At 36.8% G+C, this 22,662-nt stretch overlaps 2 protein-coding genes across 2 annotated transcripts in view; both read left to right on the top strand.

Annotated features, from left to right (window-relative positions):
• Window positions 316-1,100, top strand: LOC109224445. The gene is made up of 2 exons (XM_019389026.1): window positions 316-648; window positions 852-1,100. The coding sequence occupies exons 1-2, from the start codon at window positions 316-318 to the stop codon at window positions 1,098-1,100; spliced, it is 582 nt and encodes a 193-aa protein (XP_019244571.1).
• LOC109223951 overlaps window positions 15,897-22,662 on the top strand; it is a 7,638-nt gene continuing 872 nt past the window's right edge. The window contains exons 1-10 of the mRNA XM_019388458.1: window positions 15,897-16,478; window positions 16,574-16,831; window positions 17,618-17,860; window positions 18,032-18,181; window positions 18,268-19,748; window positions 20,925-20,998; window positions 21,124-21,205; window positions 21,294-21,419; window positions 21,537-21,643; window positions 22,453-22,610. Coding sequence (XP_019244003.1) covers window positions 16,038-16,478; window positions 16,574-16,831; window positions 17,618-17,860; window positions 18,032-18,181; window positions 18,268-19,748; window positions 20,925-20,998; window positions 21,124-21,205; window positions 21,294-21,419; window positions 21,537-21,643; window positions 22,453-22,610 — 3,120 coding nt within the window. The 5' untranslated portion in view covers window positions 15,897-16,037. The remainder of the gene's footprint in view (window positions 16,479-16,573; window positions 16,832-17,617; window positions 17,861-18,031; window positions 18,182-18,267; window positions 19,749-20,924; window positions 20,999-21,123; window positions 21,206-21,293; window positions 21,420-21,536; window positions 21,644-22,452; window positions 22,611-22,662) is intronic.

Here is a 22,662-nt window from a genome sequence, read left to right as displayed (position 1 = left end):
AAGCTGCCAGTTAATTAATTTTTTATTAATAATGTAGGAACAATATTGCCTTTGGCATATGCAGTGGTTGATTCGGAAAACGATGCATCATGGAAGTGGTTTTTTGAGCAATTCAAGCTAGCATATGGTGAAAGAACTTCAATGTGTGTTGTTTCAGATAGGAATGAGAGTATCCTGAAGGCAACATCAATTGTCTATCCGGGCGTGCCACACTACTCTTGCGTGTGGCATATTTGGACAAATATAAGGGCAAAGTTCAAGAAGGGTCATCTACAATTAAATGAATTGTACTTTGCTACAGCAGGATCATACACTATGGATGAATTTAATGAAAGGATGTCGAAGATTGAAGAGATAGACCCTCATGTTAAATCATACCTCTATGATATTGGCTATCATAGATGGTCAAGAGTACATGCAACGGTGAATAGAACTTGGACTATGACATCAAACATCGCAGAGTCGTTGAATGCTGTAACAAAATATGCAAGAGAGCTGCCTATATTTGACCTATTAGAGTATATGAGGACACTTCTTGAACGTAGGACGAAAGAGAAGTTGTTGAAGGCAAAGGGTACTTTCATATACCTTGGGTACAAATTCAACAAAGAATTGGAGAAAAACAGTACATTATCTCAGAAACTTAGGGTAAGATCTCTTTATTTTGTGGAGAATAATAATATTTTTATATAAAATGTTTCCAGAATGTAGATAAATTGTAGACACACTGTAGTTAATTTGTAGATGGTAGATCATTTGTAGATAAATTGTAGATAAGTTGATAATAATTGTAGATAAACTATTTTTATGAATTTTAAATATCTTTATTTCTGTTTGTTATGTAATTGTAGGTGAGGGCTTCAACAGATCTTATCTATACTGTGATAGATGGTGTGAAGCGGTACATTGTGTGTCTTGAAAACAAGAAATGTACTTGTGGCCAGTTCCAACTTGATGAACTTCCATGTGTGTATGCTTTGGCAGCTTTAAGGGACAGGAATGAAGGATATGAAAATTATTGCTCGCCGTATTACACAAGGGAGAGCCTACTCCGTACATATGAAATACCAGTAAATCCCCTTCCTGATGAAAGCAAATAGAATGTGCCACAACATATATCTGATGAAGTAGTAAAACCACCTACGGGAGAGAAAAAGCAGTCAGGAAGACCTCAAAAGGAAAGATACAAAACATATGATGAACTAAAGTCAAAGAAGTACAAGGTGTCATGTGGAAACTGTGGAGGTGAAGGGCATAACAAACTATCTTGCAAGAATGCACCCAAAAAAAAAAATATCATGTAGTTAGAATGGTTATTTTGTAGTTACTGTTAGTGAGTTAAAGAATCTACATTTTTTGTGTAATTGTTTAAGTTTTTAAAGATCGTTATGAAGTATACTACAATTTTATTATGTGTGTTTAATATGCTTTTATGTATCTTCTCAGGCATCTAAATTTGTCTTTGATATAGTGTAATTTTGTATTAATATTTATTATCTACAATAAAACTGATATTAAAAAGTAAATTCATGTAAAGTGTTTTCAGATTGTAGATATAATGTAGGTTAAATGTAGTTAAATTGTAGTCTTTGTAAAATTTTGTGGACAATTTGCAGATTCATTGTGGATAACACATTTCTATGATTGGAGTATTTATTTAATTTTTTTGTTGTGTAATTTAACTTCAACTGACAGTTATATACATAAGGTAAACAAATAGAAATTATGATATACAAATACAAAATTTATATACAATAACTACATTGATTCTTCACAAAATGTAGATATTGCCATAAAATAACAAAACAATAAAGTCTGTTGCAATAAAAACATAAAAATTTTGTTCATAAAATATTGTATTCTCCTTCAATTACAAATTGGCATCAAGTAAACTAGGAAAATAGCACTCTATTTCTTCTTTCTCTGTACTCTAGTTTTCTCATTCAAAGCAGGAGCACCCTTTCTCCTTGCTAGCCTTCCTGTAACCTCACTTTCACTGATTGACCCATCTTCTTGCTTCTTTGTAGCATAGTCTCATAGGAGAGCTCCATAGCGTGTACGGTGTTGGTCGATATCCGAAAGGTCTTCTGAAGGGATTGACAAATCTCCAAGGCTAACATACTCCGCAAAAGCAGCCACAAATACCCTACAATCGCTGCATAAGACACAAAAATTTAATTATTTAACAAATGATTATAAAAAAATAATAATTAACCATTTAGAAAGAGAGAATAGTTTTTTTACAGTGATCCTTCCTTTTGATGTGGAATCTCCGCAACCAACCGCTGTATGTTGAGAGGGTATGTAACTGGTTTCTCAATGTATGCCTTTGTGGTCTTGAAGTCAATGTCTTTACGCTTACCGTAGAAATCATTGCAAGACAAATACAGAGGGATAATGATTGAAAACTTATCAACACATGCTTCAACAGCATTATGGTTGTGTGAATACACCATGAAATCATACACATAAAGTTGCCTGTCCGCTATGTCGAAAACGACCAACAACCAATGGAACTTCTCTACAATGTTCACGGGCATGATGACATAGTCAACTTCATCCCAGGCAACATTAGCAAGAATTCTATACCCAAGAATATATTCTGCGACATCATCATCGTGTTTAACAATCGAAACTTTTGTTCTTGTGGAGTACTTATGAACTTCTCATAGATTTGTTCAATCTTTGACTTGAACAAGCAATCGGTTGTTGTAAACCTAGTGTTGTTGTTGTTGGGGCCATATTTGCCTCTTTTTCTCAGGTAATACATAATAACATCAATGTGTTGCATAATAAAATAAAATCTACTATAAGCTACACTGTAACTACAATTATCAACAAGGCAGATACATTTTAAACTAAAAAGCCAGAATTCAAATAAACTAACAAATAGCTACACTTTAGCTGCTATACACAGCAACACATGGAAAACAGCAAACTACCATAAGGTCTCAATAATATTGACATTCAAACTATAGCACACATTTGTAAGTCTTCATCTTAAACTACAGCATAAATACAAATTAACTACAATCATGTAATAACTACAATTCTACTACAAAACAGAAGCCAGAATATATCTTGTGAATTTATTCTTTGATACTTACAGAGTTATTGAGGACTTGTCCGGGGTGAGCAAGGGAATAAAACCAGTCCTTCTTATCCACCTTTTCAACTCCAAGGTCTAACCAAGGCTTGATTTGGTTATCCTTTATTGAAAAGGGAGCCTTCCTCCTTTAACAACAAATAAATGTCCAATCAAAAAAATCACATAATGAATTACATATGTAAACTTTAAAATGCTGAAATGACAGTGTCAAACTAAGCATTCATACCTCTTAGAAACTTTGTCAGTACGGTGGTATAACCACTTGTTGAACTTATCTAACACATCAGAATCTGCATTTTCACCTATAAGAGTTATGAAGGGGTGCTTGAGGTAGAAAAATTTAGGACCAATAGAGCTGCTGCCTCCAGAACTATATAGAGGTATGAAAGGTGATCGTGCATGTTTCCCCAGTTGCCTGCTTCTCCCCGGATGAATAGGGGTTGCTTCATCTGGTATGGGCTCTCCAAACTTAATTAATTGTGTTAAGTTGTCTGGCAACTCAAAGTCATCCAATGTCACACACTTCTTATCAATGCATGATCCTTCAGAACCAACTTCATCCACATGTTGTGCATCTTCACCTTCATTTAGCTGTTTCTCATTGACTTGTTCTGTCTGAGCTGCTACAGTTAATTGGGCAGTGTACATTGACATCTTCAATCTGTTACATAAAACATAAATGACTTAACAGGAATGTAAAATTGTATAAACAACGAGTATTTATTATGAATGACAGCATGATTTTATACCTGCTTGATCAACATCAGCTTGAAATTCTGGATATAAGTCAACATGTCCTGGAACATGTTCTGGACAAACTGCAGCTTAATTTATAATTAAAAAAGGTAAATAATACTAGATAATGCTGCCTTGAAAGTTGTAGATATAGGTAGGAAGTTGTAGATAAAATGTGAATAATAAAACTTTGTTCTATAAAGTTTTATAATAAGTGTATATATTTGTAGGTATTTTGTAAATACCTGTGTTGCTTGTGCTTGCATGCACTTGATCACCAATATTGCAATGAAATTATTGGTTGTTCAATCCTTGTTTTTGGTCATTGTTTTCGGTTGAACTACCAGCAAACTGAAGATTTAATGTTAGGTTGTATATTGTTTCATATGTCATAATTTGTCTTGGTATATAAATATATGTCAACTCTTACCTTTGCCTCATCCACATCATAGCTCCTTTTTACCAATTTCAAAACACTCTTCACAGAATCATCTATAAACACTCTCAGTTTATGGAGTTCCTCAAATACAGCCTTCCTAAAATCCGCTAACTTTCCATCAACCTAAAAGTTAAAAATATAGAAATATAGAATTATACTACAATTTAACTACAATATATACTACATCAACTGTTATGAAATGTAGATAAATTGTAGCTAATATGTAAATATATTGTAATTAATAATATTACCTGCTGAATTCCCTTTTCTAGCTTCCTGAGCTTCTTAGCCACAGATTCCTTGTCCTCTTGACAATCTGTATGTTTGGGTTCCAATGTTGGAGAATCAACATTTGGAACCTCTGATGATTGTGCAACTTGTTCATCCTCATATTGAATCTTGTTTGGCAGAGTAAGCACTCCAATCTCTTCTCCAGATTCAGTTATGCTTGTGAACTGAATGATGAAAAAAAACCAGTTAGTTCCACTAAGGAAGAAAATGTAGACAGATTGTAAATATTATGAATGTATATGTAGACAGTAACCAAAACTGAAAAAAATACCTTAATCCACTCAGGCTTGATCATCTTCTCCTCAAAGGCAGTTAACCAAATCTGCCCCTTAGTAGCTGACCATCTTAATATGCGAGGTATTGAGTCAGAAGACCTCATAGCAAGCTCCGTGTTGACGGTCGAGCAACACTCATAAAGCCATACTTGCAAGGTTAATGAGCATCCCCGTATTAGATAAGAATGTACGCGGGGATTTAGACAATGCCTAACAGATTCCTTAACCTGATTGAAAGATTTAATACCCCATGGGTATGACTCAAACTGACCAGACTCCACCAAATAGAACCTAAAGTTGTCTATAAAAGACACATGGTCTTTGTCAGAAGGGCAAACAAAAAATTCCAAAAGATAAAGAATGCACAACTTGACTGCATCCTCATCATTTACCCAAGATCTATTTGTCACTATGTTTTTCAAATACCACTTCTCTACTCTTTTTTTGTTAGGAAAATAGCTATTCATTAACTTGCTAACATAACTAGAAGTGTATCCAAAATCTGAAAACTGATTCACACAATTTAATCCAGTAATTAAACCAAACTCTCTCAATGAAAAATTCAATTTTCCCCCCTTCAAGTTGACTGAAAAAAATGATTCATTAGACTTAGACAGTTCATACTTCATGAGGAGATGAATAGCTTGGTTTTGCATGCAAATGGAGGGGAGAGACAGTAAGTAACCAAAACAAGTATTTTTAAAAAGCTTTAAAACATTTGGAGACAACAACTCTTTTATCTGGCTAGGAATGCTAGGATCACACAAAGTGTGGAATCTAAGCACACCATAATCCATATTTTGTGGGGCAAAATAATGTCCATTCTGCAAAAAATGATAAATTATTTCACATCAGTAAAATGCAATAAAATGAAGCATTAATCTACATATTATCTACATATAACTACACCATCACTACACAAATAGGTAAAAACAAATGAGGAAGAAAAAAATGCAGGAATAAGAAAGTAAATACATCTCTGTTTCAACATTTAAAATATAACGATAATATAAATACAAGACAACTACAAAATACCTACAATTATAAACTGTAAAACATCACATCTACAGAATAACCTACAAAATTAAGACAACTAATCTACAATTTACCAAAACACTTAAAACAGAGATTTTGACATACAAAACAAAACTACAAAACTGGAAAGGAAAATAATAATGTTTACCTTCGCCAAATTTTTTTTTGAACCAATTTGGGGTGATTTTTGGATTGTTTCTTCGATTTTTGCTTTGAGGAAGAAGGAGACAACTTGGGTTTTTTTACTCTAGGAATTTTAGGGACATCGTCCACAAAATCATCATCTACACAAAGCTCTTTACCCTTTCTTTTGAGTTGTTTGCCGCCTGGTGTACCACTGCCTCCAGCATCGACATCGTGCAAATGCTTTGTTCTATTCTCGGCACGGATTTGTCTAGGAGATGAACTTTGAGTAGTAGGTTCCATTGCATGCATAGATTTTAGGGATTTTGTGGTGATTTTGGTGTTACAACACCCAAATCGAAGGAGGGGATATCACCTACTGTCGTTTTTTTAGGTAATTTTTTGGGAGATTTGATGTTCTTCATAGTTTAACTTAAACTTGACTAAAAATGGGAAAGAATTTTGAAGAATAAGAATTCAAATGGAGGAAAATGAAGAAGGTGGGTAAATTTTGTTCTGTAAAGAAGTTCACATACGCAGAACGTGGGGGAGTGAAGGTAACACGTGGGGGGAGGGGGGAGTTAGGGGTGAAACGTGCGGAGGGGGTGGGGTAGAACTGAAAGGAAAGAGAACTGGGAAGTCCTAAAATTATGTCTGATATAAATGCCTATTAATTATATCCTTTTTTTAAATAATGGTATATAAATGGTAATTTAGTATACTAAATGTAAATTACTCAAACCTTAAATATGTAGGGTAAAAAGGTTTCATAAATGGGATAGGAATGTAAAAAAATTCCTATATATAAAAGCAGGAACACAACGACCTTAGCCCAAATCTACTTAAACAATCTAAAGGCTTGGTCCAGTGTGAAAGTAGACCTTGTAAAAAAGGAATGGCCACATATAAAATTGAGCATAGTTTTGCAAAGAAATAGCCCACATATAATATATAAAAATTATATATTTTATCGACTTCTATTTCTGGGAATGACTACACTGTGTAGTTATCCTTTCAACCAACAACCAACAACTTTTCGATCTCTCCAAGTTTATTGATTTGGGTGGAATTGATGCCATTGCACGAAACTTCTCACATTCATGACTACTTATGTTTAAGCAACTAGGTGACAGAAAGTAAAATAGCATCTCAAAATTAATGCTCATAGGACCACTATTGTTCTCTGCTTACCTTGGATGGGTGAATGGTGTCAGGTTATTTTGATTTTATAAATAAGACATTGCTAAGATTCGATGAAAACGAGGTCAATGTCGGAATATGTAAGAAGTAATAAAACATGGTACAACATTTTTGTATTTTAGTTAATCACATGTTATGATAAGTGAATTTGATGGGGTTAAAATATGTAAGCATAAATTAAAGATACTAAAAGTACGTATTTTATTTGCTTATTAATGGGCATAGTGCACTGTTCAATGGAAGGGTATGATTAAGGAAATATAAACTAGTGTATTTTGTTTACTTCTCCTATGTAACTGGTGAACTATTGATGATTTATTTTCTGAAGTTTAGTACGTTTGGAAGTGACTAAAAAAATAAACAATTTGAAAAGATTGACGTGTAAGGGTATTTAACATACGTATAATCAATGTATATTTACTTCGTCACTTCTTCTAATTCCTTACCAAACAAGAAATATATTCCTTTTATAGTTAGTGGAAACGCAAAAAATATTAGGACACCAATAATGACGTTTGAAATCTAATTTAAGAAGCAAGTAGAATAACAACTTAATATCTAATCTTTCTGTCAGCCTAAAACAGAGAATTTAAGGGCCCGTTCCATAAACTTTTTTTTCGAGTCAGCATTTGGCCATAATATTTTTATCGAAAATGTGAAAAACTTCAAAAAGTTAGTTTTCAAAATTCACTTCAGATCATTCACGAAAATTCAAAAATAACCCGAATTATATATGTCCAAACATAACTCTAATTTTCAAATATAATTTTTACTTAATAAAAAATTCGCTATTTCTGAAATTTTACAATTCTTATATCTAAACGCCCACTAATTTTGCTTCATTTAGGACATACTTGGGAAGTACAATCTCCCATGTCTCGTTTAATGCAAGTGGATCCAAATAATCGATGTACAAAGTTTGTCAATTTCTGTACATGTGGGCATCAAAACAAAGAAACATCAATTCTCAGGGTACAAGTACAACACATCAAAACAAAGAAACTGTTATAAATAAATACCGTAAAATAAATAAATCAAAGAAAAATATAGAGAGAACTAATATATTATTCAACTTTAAATTAACGTCCAAATGAATTATTTTGGCTTCGTAATTATAGAAGAACGAGAATTGCTACAAGGCTTTTCAGAAAGCTGTTGCCAGTTTTTTCTTCTGAAACTACTTGTAAGCTGCCTACATGAGCTACTTTTAAACTATCTGCATAAGCAATTTGCAAGCTGCGTGTTTCAGAAAGCTGCTGCAAGACTTTTGTAAAGCTACCTGCAAGTGTCGTTCGCTACTGTGTTAAAACACAAAATCAGAAAACTGTTAGAAGAATAAAAGAGACTGAAAAACAGTAAAGAATAAGAAATATTCCGAGTCCACAATTTGCTTGTGCGTCCTTAAGGAATTTTAACCCCCTCACAAGTTGCCAAGGTAATGGATTAAATCCTCCCAGGATGAAACGGAATAAACCTTCCTGCAACAGTGGCAATACAAACTGCAGGATACCAACGAACTCAAAGAACGGAGCAAAATCACACTTACGAATTTGAGAGAGAGAGACTGCGAATTAGAATGCAGTATTTTCAGAAAGAAGGAAGTTGTGTAATGTTTTTGGTGTGTGAAAAACGAAGCCATGCCTCAGAATTTATAGGCAATTATTGGAAGAGGTGTGATGTTTGTTCTGGAAAAGGTGTCTGTTCAGAAGTTTTTGCGTCCTGTCGCGGTTACGCCAGGACCGCGGCCAAACTAGCCTTCTGAATCTGCAGCAGTGTTCTGGCGCGGTCCTACCGCGGCCAGACTATCCTTCTGAATCTTCAGCAGTGATCTGGCATTTAATTAATTATTAAATAAATTTTGTCCAAAAATAATCTTATCGATCGATCATTTGACAAATCCAAATCCAAATCCAAAGCCGAAGCCGAGCCGAGCGAGCGAGCGAGCGACGACGGCGCGAGGGTTCATTCTCTTTAACTCCTTTTAAGAGCTTTAAGAAGTGATTTTATATATAAGCACACAAATATAGTTGTCCCTCACCAATGAGGGACAAAGTGCAAGTCAAAAGCTCACTTTATTCAAATTTTTATTTCCCTCCATTTTATTTTCCACCATTTCCAATTCACACTCTTAGACTTTAAAGCCCAATGCTTAAAGTCTTTGAAGCCCAATGCCTTTAAAGTCCAACAATCCCCCACATGAATGGGAATGGCTGCAACAAGAATGATCATAGATGAAAGCTGTGTGATTTGCAAGTAAGGATTAATCGCATCTGGATAAGTAGGTTCCCTTTGAACTTTCCGTAGTGAACATATGTCGGATATACTCGGTCAATTGGTAGATTTGATATCTTTGAACCGTCGAACTTTAGCGTATACCTAGACAACCATATGTCACACAACCAACCCTTAACCGTCTTTTGGTTCTCATTGTTGTGTTCATTTCAGCCATGAACATCGCCTGGTTTCATAAGTGTGTAGAGAATTGGCCTTACAAAATTCTCATTGAAGCGGCTTCCACTTCACACTTACATAGGTGATTCCTAAACGTGTAATCCTTTAGATTGACACTATTTGATAAATACCACATCAAACTTAGGTAATCATTAAAGAACGTGTAAAGTTCTATCCTTGTTACTGAACATTGTCGTCATCACGAAAAGGGACCAAAGATTTTACTTTGACAATGTTGAACCGGTCAATCACAACTTTGTTTGAGCTCCTTGAACCTAGATCTTGGAACATCCAAAATTCTAGGTAGAGTTACCGCCATGTTGACTTGTCATCGGCCATAGTCCCATTCCCTTAGATGATTTCTCAACTCCCTCTCTAGTTAAGCCTTTTGTAAGCAGATCCGCTACATTATCCTTTGATCTTACATAATCAATAGTGATAATTCCACTAGAAAGTAGTTGTCTAACAGTGTTATGTCTTCGTCGCATATGACGAGACTTTCCGTTATACATAACTCTCCCTGCCCGTCCTATTGCAGCCTCACTATCGCAATGTATGCAAATATGAGCCAAAGGTTTTGGCCAGAACGGAATGTCTTCTAAGAAATTTCGAAGCCATTCAGCTTCTTCACCGGCTTTATCCAAAGCTATAAACTCTGATTCTATTGTAGAGCGAGCGATGCACGTTTGTTTGGTAGACTTCCAAGATACTGCTCCTCCACCAACAGTAAAAACATATCCACTTGTGGACTTTGTTTCTGTTGAGCCGGTTATCCAATTTGCATCACTATATCCTTCGATAACCGCAGGATATTTATTGTAGTGCAAAGCGTAGTCTTGGGTATATTCCAAATATCCCAGAACTCGTTTCATTGCCATCCAGTGATGTTTGTTTGGATTACTTGTGAATCGACTAAGTTTACTTATTGCACAAGCTATATCAGGTCGTGTACAGTTCATGATGTACATTAAGCTTCCCAACACACGAGCATACTCCAATTGAGACGTACTTTCACCATTATTCTTTATAAGATGATGATTTAAGTCAATTGGAGTTCTTGCACTTCTAAATTCCAAGTGTTTGAATTTTTCAAGTACCATTTTCACGTAATGTGATTGAGACAAAGCTAGACCCTGAGGAGTCCTCTGGATTTTAATTCCTAGAATTACATCGGCAACTCCTAAGTCTTTCATATCAAACTTACTAGCAAGCATACGCTTAGTAGCTCGAATGTCAGCAATATCTTTGCTCATTATTAGCATATCATCAACATATAAGCAAACAATGACTATATGATTTGGAACGTTCTTAATGTAAACACATTTATCACATTCATTAATCTTAAAGCCATTTGACAACATTGTTTGGTCAAATTTCGCATGCCATTGCTTGGGTGCTTGTTTTAGTCCATAAAGAAACTTAACAAGTCGACACACCTTCTTTTGTTTTTCCGGAACCACAAACCCTTCAGGTTGGTCCATGTAAATTTCTTCCTCTAAATCGCCATTTAAGAAGGCTATTTTTACATCCATTTGATGGATTTGAAGATCATACAAGGCGGCTAACGCTATTAGCATCCGAATGGATGTAATTCTTGTTACCGGCGAGTATGTGTCAAAATAGTCAAGACCTTCTCGCTGTCTAAATCCTTTGACAACAAGTCTTGCCTTGTATTTGTCAATAGTACCATCGTCTTTCATTTTCTTCTTGAAAATCCATTTAGAACCCAACGTTTTGTTACCTGGAGGAAGATCAACCAATTCTCAAGTATGGTGCTCTAATATGGATTCTATTTCACTATTGACAGCTTCTTTCCAATATTGTGCCTCTGAGGAAGACATTGCTTCCTTGAAGGTACGAGATCATTTTCTAACAGAGAAGTCAGAAAATCTGGACCGAATGAAGTAGATGTCCTTTGACGTTTACTTTTTCTCGGATTTTCTTCATTAGGCATATCATCCATTATTTCCTCCCGAAGTCGTTTTGACTTTTAGCAGGTCACTTCACTTTCCTTCTTAAACGGAAAAATAGTTTCAAAGAATTCAGCATTATCTGATTCTATTATCGTATTAACGTGAATCTCAGGATTTTCTGATTTATGAACCAGAAAACGATATGCCTTGCTATTGGTTACATATCCAATAAATACACAATCAACCGTTTTTGGACCTATCTTAACCCTTTTAGGTTTAGGAACTTGTACCTTAGCTAAACACCCCTACACTTTGAAGTATTTCAAGCTAGGCTTCCTTCCTTTCCATTTTTCATAAGGAATGGACTGTGTTTTACTATGAGGTACACGGTTGATTATTCGGTTAGCTGTAAGTATAGCTTCCCCCCACAAGTTCTATGGTAAACCAGAACTTATCAACAACGCATTCATCATCTCTTTCAACGTTCGATTCTTTCTCTCCGCAATTCTATTAAATTGTGGAGAGTAAGGGGCAGTTGTTTGGTGAATAATGCCATTTTCCAAACATACTTCTTCAAAAGGAGATTCATATTCGCCACCCCTATCACTTCTTATCATTTTGATCTTTTTGTTTAGTTGTGTTTCAACTTCACTCTTGTATTGCTTGAAAGCATCAATTGCCTCATCTTTACTACTAAGTAAATAAATATAGCAATATCTTGTGCTATCGTCAATAAAAGTAATAAAATACTTTTTCCCACCGCGAGATGGTGTTGACTTCATGTCGCAAATATCTGTGTGAATTAAGTCTAAAGGACTTGAATTCCTTTCAACGGACTTATAAGGATGCTTAGCATACTTTGATTCCACACATATTTGACATTTGGAATTAATGCAATCAAATTTTGGCAATACTTCTAAATTTATCATTTTTCGCAATGTTTTGAAGTTGACGTGATCTAAGCGTGAATGCCATAAAGTGTTTGACTCAAGTAAGTAAGAAGAAGCATTAACTTTATTGATAGGAACTGCTATTACATTTAGCTTAAAAAGGCCCTCATTCAGGTAACCTTTTCCTACATACACATCATTCTTACTTAGTACAACACTATTAGAAACAAAAATACATTTGAATCCATTCTTGACAAGAAGTGAGGTAGACACAAGATTCTTGCGAATTTCTGGAACCTGGAGAACTTGGTTTAGAGTCATTATTTTTCCCGACGTCATCTTCAACGCAATCTTGCCAACTCCTTCAATTTTGGCTGTAGACGAATTTCCCATGAAAATTGTCTCGTCGAGTCCTGCGGGGGCATAAGAAGAAAATAACTCCTTGTTAGCACAAACATGGCGGGTGGCTCCAGAATCTATCCACCATTATTTAGGATTTCCTACCAAGTTGCATTCAGACAACATGGCACACAAGTCCTCCATTTCTTCAGCATTTTCAACTATGTTAGCTTGATTCTTCTTCTTCTTATCATTCTTTGGTGCACGACAATCCACGGCCTTATGCCCAGATTTTCCACATTTGTGGCAATTACCCTTGAACTTTTTCTTGCTTGGGTAATTCTTTGGTCCAGAAGCCTTTTTTCACTTCTTATTTTGTGGCACCTCCTCAATAATGTTAGCCCTTATTATTGTCGAGTTTCCACGTGACTTCTTTTCAACATTTTTGTTGTCTTCTTCTATCCTCAAACGAACAATCAAGTCTTCAAGTGTCATCTCCTTCCGCTTGTGTTTTAGATAGTTCTTAAAGTCCTTCCACAACGGAGGTAACTTCTCAATGAAAGCGGCAACTTGAAAGGCCTCATTTATGACCATACCTTCAATAATAAATTCATAATTAATAACAAGATAAATCTTATTAATAAAATTATTGATTCGGGTCATACCTTCAGCAAGGAGGTCATGCACAATGACTTGTAATTCTTGGACTTGAGTTATGACCGACCTAGTGTCAATCATCTTGAAATCCAAAAACCTTGCAGCCACGAACTTCTTAAGTCCGGCATCCTCAGTCGTGTACTTCTTCTCAAGCGCATTCCATAACGCTTTTGAAGTTTCCATGACACTATAGACATTGTACAAGCTATCTTCCAAACAACTCAAAATGTAGTTTTTGCACAAGAAATCAGAATGTTTCCATGCTTCAGTTACAACAAATCGTTCATCATCCAGAGTGTCTTCAGCCAGGACCGGAGGATCCTCCTTGATGAATCGCTGCAAACTCAACGTAGTAAGATAGAAGAGCATCTTCATTTGCCAGCGTTTGAAGTCGATACCGGAAAACTTTCCGGGTTTTTCTGCTGGTGCCATAGCATGAGCAGGAGTTGAACGGCTTGACGAGGCAGCAACATTCGTAACAGTAGCACCCGTTCCGGCAACATTTCCATTAGTTTGGTTTTCATTCGTCATTTTTCTGTAGAGTTGGAAACAAAACAGAACTTTGTTAAATCAGTGAAGTTTTGATATCTTCAAACTGAATACCAAACCAAACATACAACACGTAACAATGGTGAAGTTTTTATATACTTCAAACCCGTACGTTTATTATTCCGGTGAAGTTTTGATATACTTTAAACCGGACAGAACAATTATTGGAGTAGAAAGCACGAAGGCTTTAGTCTCCAAACCAGTATACAAATTATAGATAACAGTTTCTAATATATATTTCAACACAGAAACGTTAGATAAAATTCCTTAAGCTTGTCGTTCGCTACTGTGTTAAAACACAAAATCAGAAAACTGTTAGAAGAATAAAAGAAACTGGAAAACAGTAAAGAATAAGAAATATTCCGAGTCCACAATTTGCTTGTGCGTCCTTAAGGAATTTTAACCCCTTCACAAGTTGCCAAGGTAATGGATTAAATCCTCCCAGGATGAAACGGAATAAACCTTCCTGCAACAGTGGCAATACAAACTGCAGGATACCAACGAACTCAAAGAACGGAGCAAAATCACACTTACGAATTTGAGAGAGAGAGACTGCGAATTAGAATGCAGTATTTTCAGAAAGAAGGAAGTTGTGTAATGTTTTTGGTATATTAAAAAAGAAGCCATGCCTCAGAATTTATAGGTAATTATTGGAAGAGGTGTGATGTTTGTTCTGGAAAAGGTGTCTGTTCCAAAGTTTACGCGTCCTGCCGCGGTTACGCCAGGACCGCGGCCAAACTAGCCTTCTGAATCTGCAGCAGTGTTCTGGCGCGGTCCTGCCGCGGTTACGCCAGGACCGCGGCCAGACTATCCTTCTGAATCTTCAGCAGTGATCTGGCATTTAATTAATTATTAAATAAATTTTGTCCAAAAATAATCTTATCGATCATTTGACAAATCCAAATCCAAAGCCGAGCCGAGCGAGCGAGCGACGACGGCGCGAGGGTTCATTCTCTTCAACTCCTTTTAAGAGCTTTAAGAAGTGATTCTATATATAAGCACACAAATGTAGTTGTCCCTCACCAATGAGGGACAAAGTGCAAGTCAAAAGCTCACTTTATTCAAATTTTCATTTCTCTCCATTTTATTTCTCACCATTTCCAATTCACACTCTTAGACTTTAAAGCCTAATGCTTAAAGTCTTTGAAGCCCAATGCCTTTAAAGTCCAACAGCAAGTTGTCTGTATGAGTTGCTTGTAAAACTTCTGCATAAGCTACGTGCGAGCTATTATTTGCTTGTAAAACTTCTGCATTGATTGCAAACTTCTTGGAGTAATGGTGGTAAACGGGTAGGCAGGGGCGGATTTAGGGGGTTCGCCAAAAAATTACACTGTATATATAAGGCAAAATCTATTTTTACCTCTATATATTAAGTTTTGAACCCCCTTAACACAATCCAAAAGTGTAGTTTAGTGGTTAAGGGGGTTCAAGATCTTTATAAGGTCATAGGTTCAATTCCTACTAGCTACTAAAAAATTTTTTTAAATCCCCTTCGTGGAGATCCTGCCTCCGTCCGACCCATATTAAATACAGATAAAATACAGAAGGATAATATGATTCTTAACTATTTTTTTAAAAGTATTTTACCACCACTCTCTTGGAGTAATAATAGACATCCACAATTTAGGTTATTAACATCAATTATCATTTCAAATGCGGCGATTACAAAGTTACAAAATTCAGAGGAGATTTCATCTAATTGACCAAATAGAAATTGGGACGACGTGTGCTGGAAATTTAAATACTACTCTACTACGTTATAGCTGCGCTGGACTTGACTCTTGAGGATTATGTCCGATAAACGCGTAATGGTCCCACACCAACACGCCACGTGTCTTCCAGCAAATTGCTTCGCTAACCTCCCCACCCCCACCGGTCTAAACCCAATCATTAACCCAAAACCGGCCCCCTCCCAAAAGTCATTCATTCTCACACAGACACACACAACAGCCATGGCCGTTTCTCTGCTCTCAATTCCTCCAAAACCCCCTTTTTCTCATTAATTCAAATCACCGGAACCCTAATTTTGCGATGGTGCTTGTAACCGGAGATAGATACTTAGATTCACTCGTAAAATTCGTCGAAAACAATGTGGAATCATTGATCGAAGGGACTTTGGTGCTTAAATTGAATCCAATTGGGCTTCACTACGTGCACTCAAGGCTCGAAGCCTTATCGGAGCTTGAGAGTCTTCTTTCAGGAGCTCCTGTAGATTATTTGCGTGCTTACGTGTCCGATTTAGGTGACCACCGTGCGCTCGAGAAGCTTCGCCGGATTCTTCGCCTTCTTACATCGCTTAAGGTTGTCTCTGTGCTGCCGCCTCCTGCCCGGGACCCGACGCCGTTGTCTCTTTTGCCGTTTGGTAGACTTAAAGTTTTGGAACTTAGAGGATGTGATCTGTCAACTTCTGCCGCTAGAGGACTTTTGGAATTAAGGCATACTTTAGAGAAATTAATATGTCATAATTCAACTGTGAGTTTATATATTTGCTTGTGAATTGAATTACATGTGCTATATATTTATTTTGGTTAAGCATATTGACTGTGTGATTGATTGGATTAATTCAGGATGCTCTTAGGCATATATTTGCTAGTAGAATTGCTGATATAAAGAATTCTCCACACTGGAATAAGCTGTCATTTATTTCATGTGCTCGTAATGGCTTGGTACTGATGGACGAGTCATTGCAACTTCTTCCTGCTGTTGAAACTCTTGATTTGAGCAGAAATAAGTTTGCTAAAGTGGATAATCTGCGCAAATGCACCAAGTTGAAGCATCTGGATCTGGGGTTTAATCACCTGAGAAATGTTGCATCCTTTATTGAGGTAAATATGGCATAAAGATTTCGATGCAATACTGTTTTATTGTCTGTTCGAAGAACAATATTCGCTATGAGTACGAAAAGAAATTCACGTCTTGTTGGTCATTACTATTATAGAACTTCTTAAGTTTTGGAATCGTGCCTGACCAATGCTTCGAGCTTCTAGAATCCAATGGAATCTTCATAAAGTCGAGCAGTATGCGTGTTACGATGACCAATCAGTTCATAGCCTCTCGAGCACAGCCCATATTCATGCAAATAATGGTGATTGAGGATCCAGAGTTAATGAAATTTGGAGCAGTCATGAATACTTGCACTATCAACTCTAAATGACGTGGTAAAATTGCATTTGTGGCAATTATCTGACTAGTTCGAGAAACTCCATGCTCCTCATTGCTGGAGTGAAGAAAAAGGATAGGAGAAAAGGCTTAACTAAATCGATAGTGTTCAAAAACTTTCTACTTTAGCTGCGATGAAGGATAGTACGTCACTAGAGTATAGTCTCAAAGATCTTTTTTTCGGCCAAGTTGGTCTTATATCCATTTCTCGGAGGGTTCGAAGTCGTAAGAGGCGCAAAGTAATATTTAGTCATAAATTAGCCGGTCTTAAAAGCCTCTCATGAAGTACTATTTGCTATTTATCCTGTGCTAATTCTACAATGTTGATAGATGTGACATAGTTTTTGTTGTTCCAGCACCCTTTCTGTACTGTTGCGTGAAGTCTATACGAGTATGAAGTACATGGGACAATGCTTACAACATGTTGGTTTATGATGGTTTTGTAAATGCAGGTCTCATGTCACATTGTTAAGCTTGTGTTGAGGAACAATGCTCTAACAACATTGCGTGGACTTGAAAATTTAAAGTCACTTCAAGGGCTTGATATTTCGTACAATATAATCTCCAATTTCTTAGAGATGGAAATTCTTGCTGGCCTGTCATCTCTTCAAAGCTTGTGGCTAGAGGGGAATCCTCTGTGCTATGCTCGTTGGTATAGAGCTCAAGTGTTCAGTTTCTTTCCAAATCCAGAGAAGGTGAGTTATCCGTTTGAAATCTTTTATGTATCAGTATCACTTGTCGGTTTCTGTATCTAAATTTTCTTTTTGTCCATCCTCTGCTCAGAGGTTTACAGAGGAATCTGCCTTTCATCTAACTTTTATCTTCGGACTTGCCCATTTTTTTTCTTCCATGATTGCACACTACAGATGGAGCTAGATGAAAAGAAAATCTGTACAAGTGAGTTATGGCAGCGGCAAATTATCATTGCCAGCAGGCAAAAGCGGCCTGCTAGCTTTGGATTTTATTCACCGGCAAGAGATGGGGCCAAAACAGAAGGAAGTATCAATACAAAAAGGGTGAGTAACTCCTTAGGTTCTCATTTTTAATTTGCTTTACTATATCCATCAGCAATTCTGAGTTCACCTTGATATACCTATCGCAGAAGAAGCTCTCACGTGTTGCTAGTATCGAGACGGAAGAACAGAATACTTCTATTTGTTCTGATATAGAATCTGTGTCTCTTGATATCGACAACCAAAGCAAGGAGGAGAATGCCCTTTCTGATGAGGAAGCTGAAATAGTTGAGTTGATGAACCGTATCGAGAAAATGAAGAAGGAAAGATCTGATGTATGGCTACAGGAGTTCAAAGATTGGATAAATGACTCTTCTGACAATTTTGTTGGTCTTGCTAGAGGCAAAGAGACTGTTTCCAGTAACCACAGAGATGACGAACTTAAGACCCAGACTAGAGAAAAACAGCTCGGAGAGACCTCAAAATATTTATCCGACTCTATGCTGGCTTCTGGAGATGACAGCAGCACAAATATACTAGAATCTGACAACTCATTTGCAGAGACGTCTGCTAATATCAATATGCTTCAGTACCCCAACCAAATTGGTGAAGCAGCTTCCAAAATCTTCCGCAATAACACAGGAGAGTCCGTTGAGATTACTAGAAGCCGACATCAGGATAGTTTTAGACCTATAAATAATGAAGTGCTTCTACATCCAACTACGATACTCCCACAATCTGGATCCTTCTCAATTCAAAGAGGTGTTAAAATGAGCGCCAAGATCAATATTCCACCACTTACTGATACTGATAATATTTTGGATTTTCAATCATCCTTGGCTAGCACAGGATCACCTCCTCATTACAAGGAGGATATCCTGCATCGACGCCAAAACTTGGAAGAAGAATTCCTGCAGCTGTCCGCTGAGTCCTTCTCAGTTGCATCTTCTGATAGTGATACGAGCTGCAGTGATGATGAATACCCTGAATTGACCTCAATGTTCCTGGTTGATCAATCTCCTATCAGCAACTTCTCAGAGAGGACTGTGGATAGCCGCTCACCAGTTCATCTGCATATGGATGTATCCCATGAAAAATTGTATCCAATAAGAATAAATTGTAGATTCCCAGCAAGTTTAGGCGTTGAAGGAAACTCTAATTGCATGGTGGTCAGAGCATCAGATGCTTCCTCCTCGCAAGGGCATTTCTCTACCGGCAGACAAGGTGTTGAAAGTGAACAAGTTATGACGCAGGACGTCAATTGGTTGGAGAAGAAAAAGCGTCGGAGGAAACCTGCTAGGAGAATAATCTCATTGTGTGAGGAAAATGAAGATGATAAGACAGCAGAAGCCAAAAAACCAGGTGTGGATATAAATGGTCTTCGAGATGCTGTGGGGGTTGAAGCACAGTTTACTTCAGAGAGAGCTTCCTGCCAAAGTGCGATGAGAATAACCCTTGATAGTTGTGGCAGGCAAATTCATGCCAAGAGCAACCCATCATTATGGGGGGCGGAAAATCTAATTAAGAATTATTTTAGCAAAAAGGCTGCAAAATCTGGAGTTGATGAATCTTGTCAGAGATATATTATATGCAACTGTTTGCTAGAGGAAAGATCTCAGTGCATTGAAAGGTAGATGTAACATTCCTGAAATCTTTAATCTAACTGGAATAGAGCTTTGTGGACAGCAGACATTTAAATTGTCTACTATGTGCACTTCTGATAAATGGTGATGAGCTTGTCAGTTAACTGCTGGCAATTTTGGGAGGCAATTCTAATTTCCACTCTATATATAAACTTTTTTTTTGCTCTTTTCCCCTGTGTCTTAAAATTATTTAGTTTTCCTCTCTGCATTCTGGTGTTCAAATAATCAGCTTGCACATTTTGTTCCTTCAAAATTATGTATCAACATATTAACCTAAGCTTGAACCCCTTCTAGCTGCCACTGCTCTAAAACCCTTCTTTGTCAGTTTTCACACCCTCGCCTAAGAATGCTCAGCTATCTCATTGCAATGTGAAGTGGTTCGTGGATTGGAGACAGTGGTTTCCAGTGTTCATGGCATTTTTAAGGGTGTGAAGGATGTTCCCAAGTTTGCAGGATGTGACAGAGGGTTATAAAAGCTGGTGAACCTATTTATGGGAGTTCAATTCTGCTGCCTTGCCCGCAAAAGGGCTAAATGGAATTCTTTAACTCCTTTTGAAGGTTAAATATACTAATTTCTGTTAAGGAAGGAAAATCTTAACTAAGTTTATGAATCAAGCGCAAGTGTCGTTGGCTCTTTTAACTGGACTAAGTTGAAAGAAGCTCAGTGATAAAATTATTGCAACTTGCATTTATATAAAACAGTAAAAAAGAGAAAATATTGGAACTTTTGAGACACGTTGATTCATATCTTAAATGAAATGATTATTTGATTCATCAGGAAAAAATTGGTCTCAGTGGAAAAAGTTTTCTAAAGTATGTCATGCATGGGAAGGAAGTCTCAAAAGTAAAACTAGATAGATATTCCATGAAGAAGCTACAATTATTTTGGTCCATGCAAGATGATAATATTATCTAAAGTTTGAGCGTGTTGTTGCTAAATATCATGGGACGCCTAGATATAATCTTCCAGTGTTTTCTGCCATGTGGGAATTGACTCTAGTTTGGCTAAAACATATCATATGCCTCAATGAGATCATCTAGAGATTGTTTCTCTGTGGTGTAGTTTCTTTTAGGCACTGCCATGCATATACTTTTGTGAGCCTTAGTTATTTCAGCTACTGTTTTCTTCCCAAATTATTTACTGTGTCCTACTGAACCTACAGTGAAGTTGCTGTCACCTTGAGCAGCGAGCATAAGTTGCATCTGCTACTCCTTGAAAACTCATGTGATGGGTCAGGTTAGCTTTACTGTGGTATGAACTTTTTGCAAGATGTGAAGTTTTTGTTCTTTCTGTTCATACTTTTTGAGACTCAAATGATTCTGCATACTTACAAGCACTATTTATCTGTTGGCTTTTAGCAGGTTCAAGCTTTAAATTAGTTGGTTGTCATGGTGTTGAACAGAAGAGAAAGATTTTTGTGGGTTTGGGACTCCAGATTATAAGGTTTGTGGGTTCTGTTTCATTTCCTTTTGTTTTGCTTGCCTCGTACATTTCCAAAGACCTTATTGTGTTCCATTTTTCTTTTAAGTAGAGTGTGCTTCGAATGCGAAACAACCTACCTCTTCGTGACCAGAAGCATAGACATTTCCAGAGAACTTTTATCTATATTGGTGTCTGCTGATTCACGTGTGGTGGAAAATAATTTTTCTCTGCAAAGGTAATCTATCTAGGCTCTGTACGTCAAAATTGGTTATGTGACAAAATTTTCAAGTTTTGTGCTGTCTACTTTGATTTCTACTTCATCATGTGCTGGTTTTGGAAATTTGAATGACAGTTTAGAGCAGGTTCAGGCTGATCTGTTTGAAAGGCATGTTTGTGGAGGTTTAAAGATGAGCATCCTTCAGTATGCAATGGTGATGTTCTGGTGCAACAGTTCTAAAGGTATTTCTAGTTGCTCTTGCAGTTTTCTATATGGTTCATCCATATACTGATGCAGTCGAACATGGACTGAGTTGTCCTTATTGCTTCAGTGCTGATGTCAAGAAAAAGTGAATAGCCATATTGTTTGATGAGTAGGTTACGCTCTTGTTCTGTCAGATATTCATCATTGAGATGTTGCTTCTTCTGTTGTACAAAGCTAAGTGTTTTTAGTTAGTAAGGCTTTTTGGTGTAAAGAAAGGGTGGCCTGTTTGCAAGCATTTCCGTATCGTTTCGTTTCGTTACAACATCAAATACTTTTACTTTATCCAAAGAAGTTTTAACTTGATTGGCAGCGGAAATAAGATGGCCGTAAGTAGCACCAATATGAAAGAAAAAGAACACTGTGTTATGAAACATGAAACTTAGTTAGCTAGGCAGCAGAAGTCCATTATTTAGCTTAAACAGATGATCTATGCTGCCTCGTCCCCTCCATGCTACAGAAAAATAACACTCTTTTTACTCCTAAGCCGTGCATCTATTTTTGCGAGCAGAAATAGCATCCTTTTTGTTGTTCTCTCTTTATGTCTCCTTTGATTGCGTAGGTAATTTGGTTTCAGTTCTTTTTTCCACTTTTCCTGTTTCCTCCTTTTTTCGATTGTGGGTTGGGGGGGTTGGGGAGATTTGGAGGTTGTTGGACAAGGAAACAATTGTCCATCTTGCGTTGGAGTGCTTAATTACTGGTCGACATAAATGTGATTTTCTTAGGTTGATAACACGTCTGCAGTGAATTAGGTTTGTTGGTTATAATGAAACTTTTTTGTCATTGACAGAGGATCCATGGCTGGGGAGATCACTATTTGTGCTTGAAAGGCATTTACTTCTGTGCATGGAAGACGTAACCCTAATTGGGTCCCTTTCGGAGAGTGTATCTTGCTCTTCCTACTTCTCGTTGGACTCTTGTTGCCCCATTGTCGGCGTGTCTGAAGTGGTAATTATTTTGTTTATGGACATTTGTTTCTATCAATCTAGCAGCAGCATCC

The sequence above is a fragment of the Nicotiana attenuata genome, chromosome 3, assembly GCF_001879085.1.
Source record: "Nicotiana attenuata strain UT chromosome 3, NIATTr2, whole genome shotgun sequence".
Classification (NCBI taxonomy): domain Eukaryota; kingdom Viridiplantae; phylum Streptophyta; class Magnoliopsida; order Solanales; family Solanaceae; genus Nicotiana; species Nicotiana attenuata.
The sequence above is the reverse complement of the archived record's forward strand: the minus strand, read 5'-3'. Positions and strand labels throughout refer to the sequence as shown.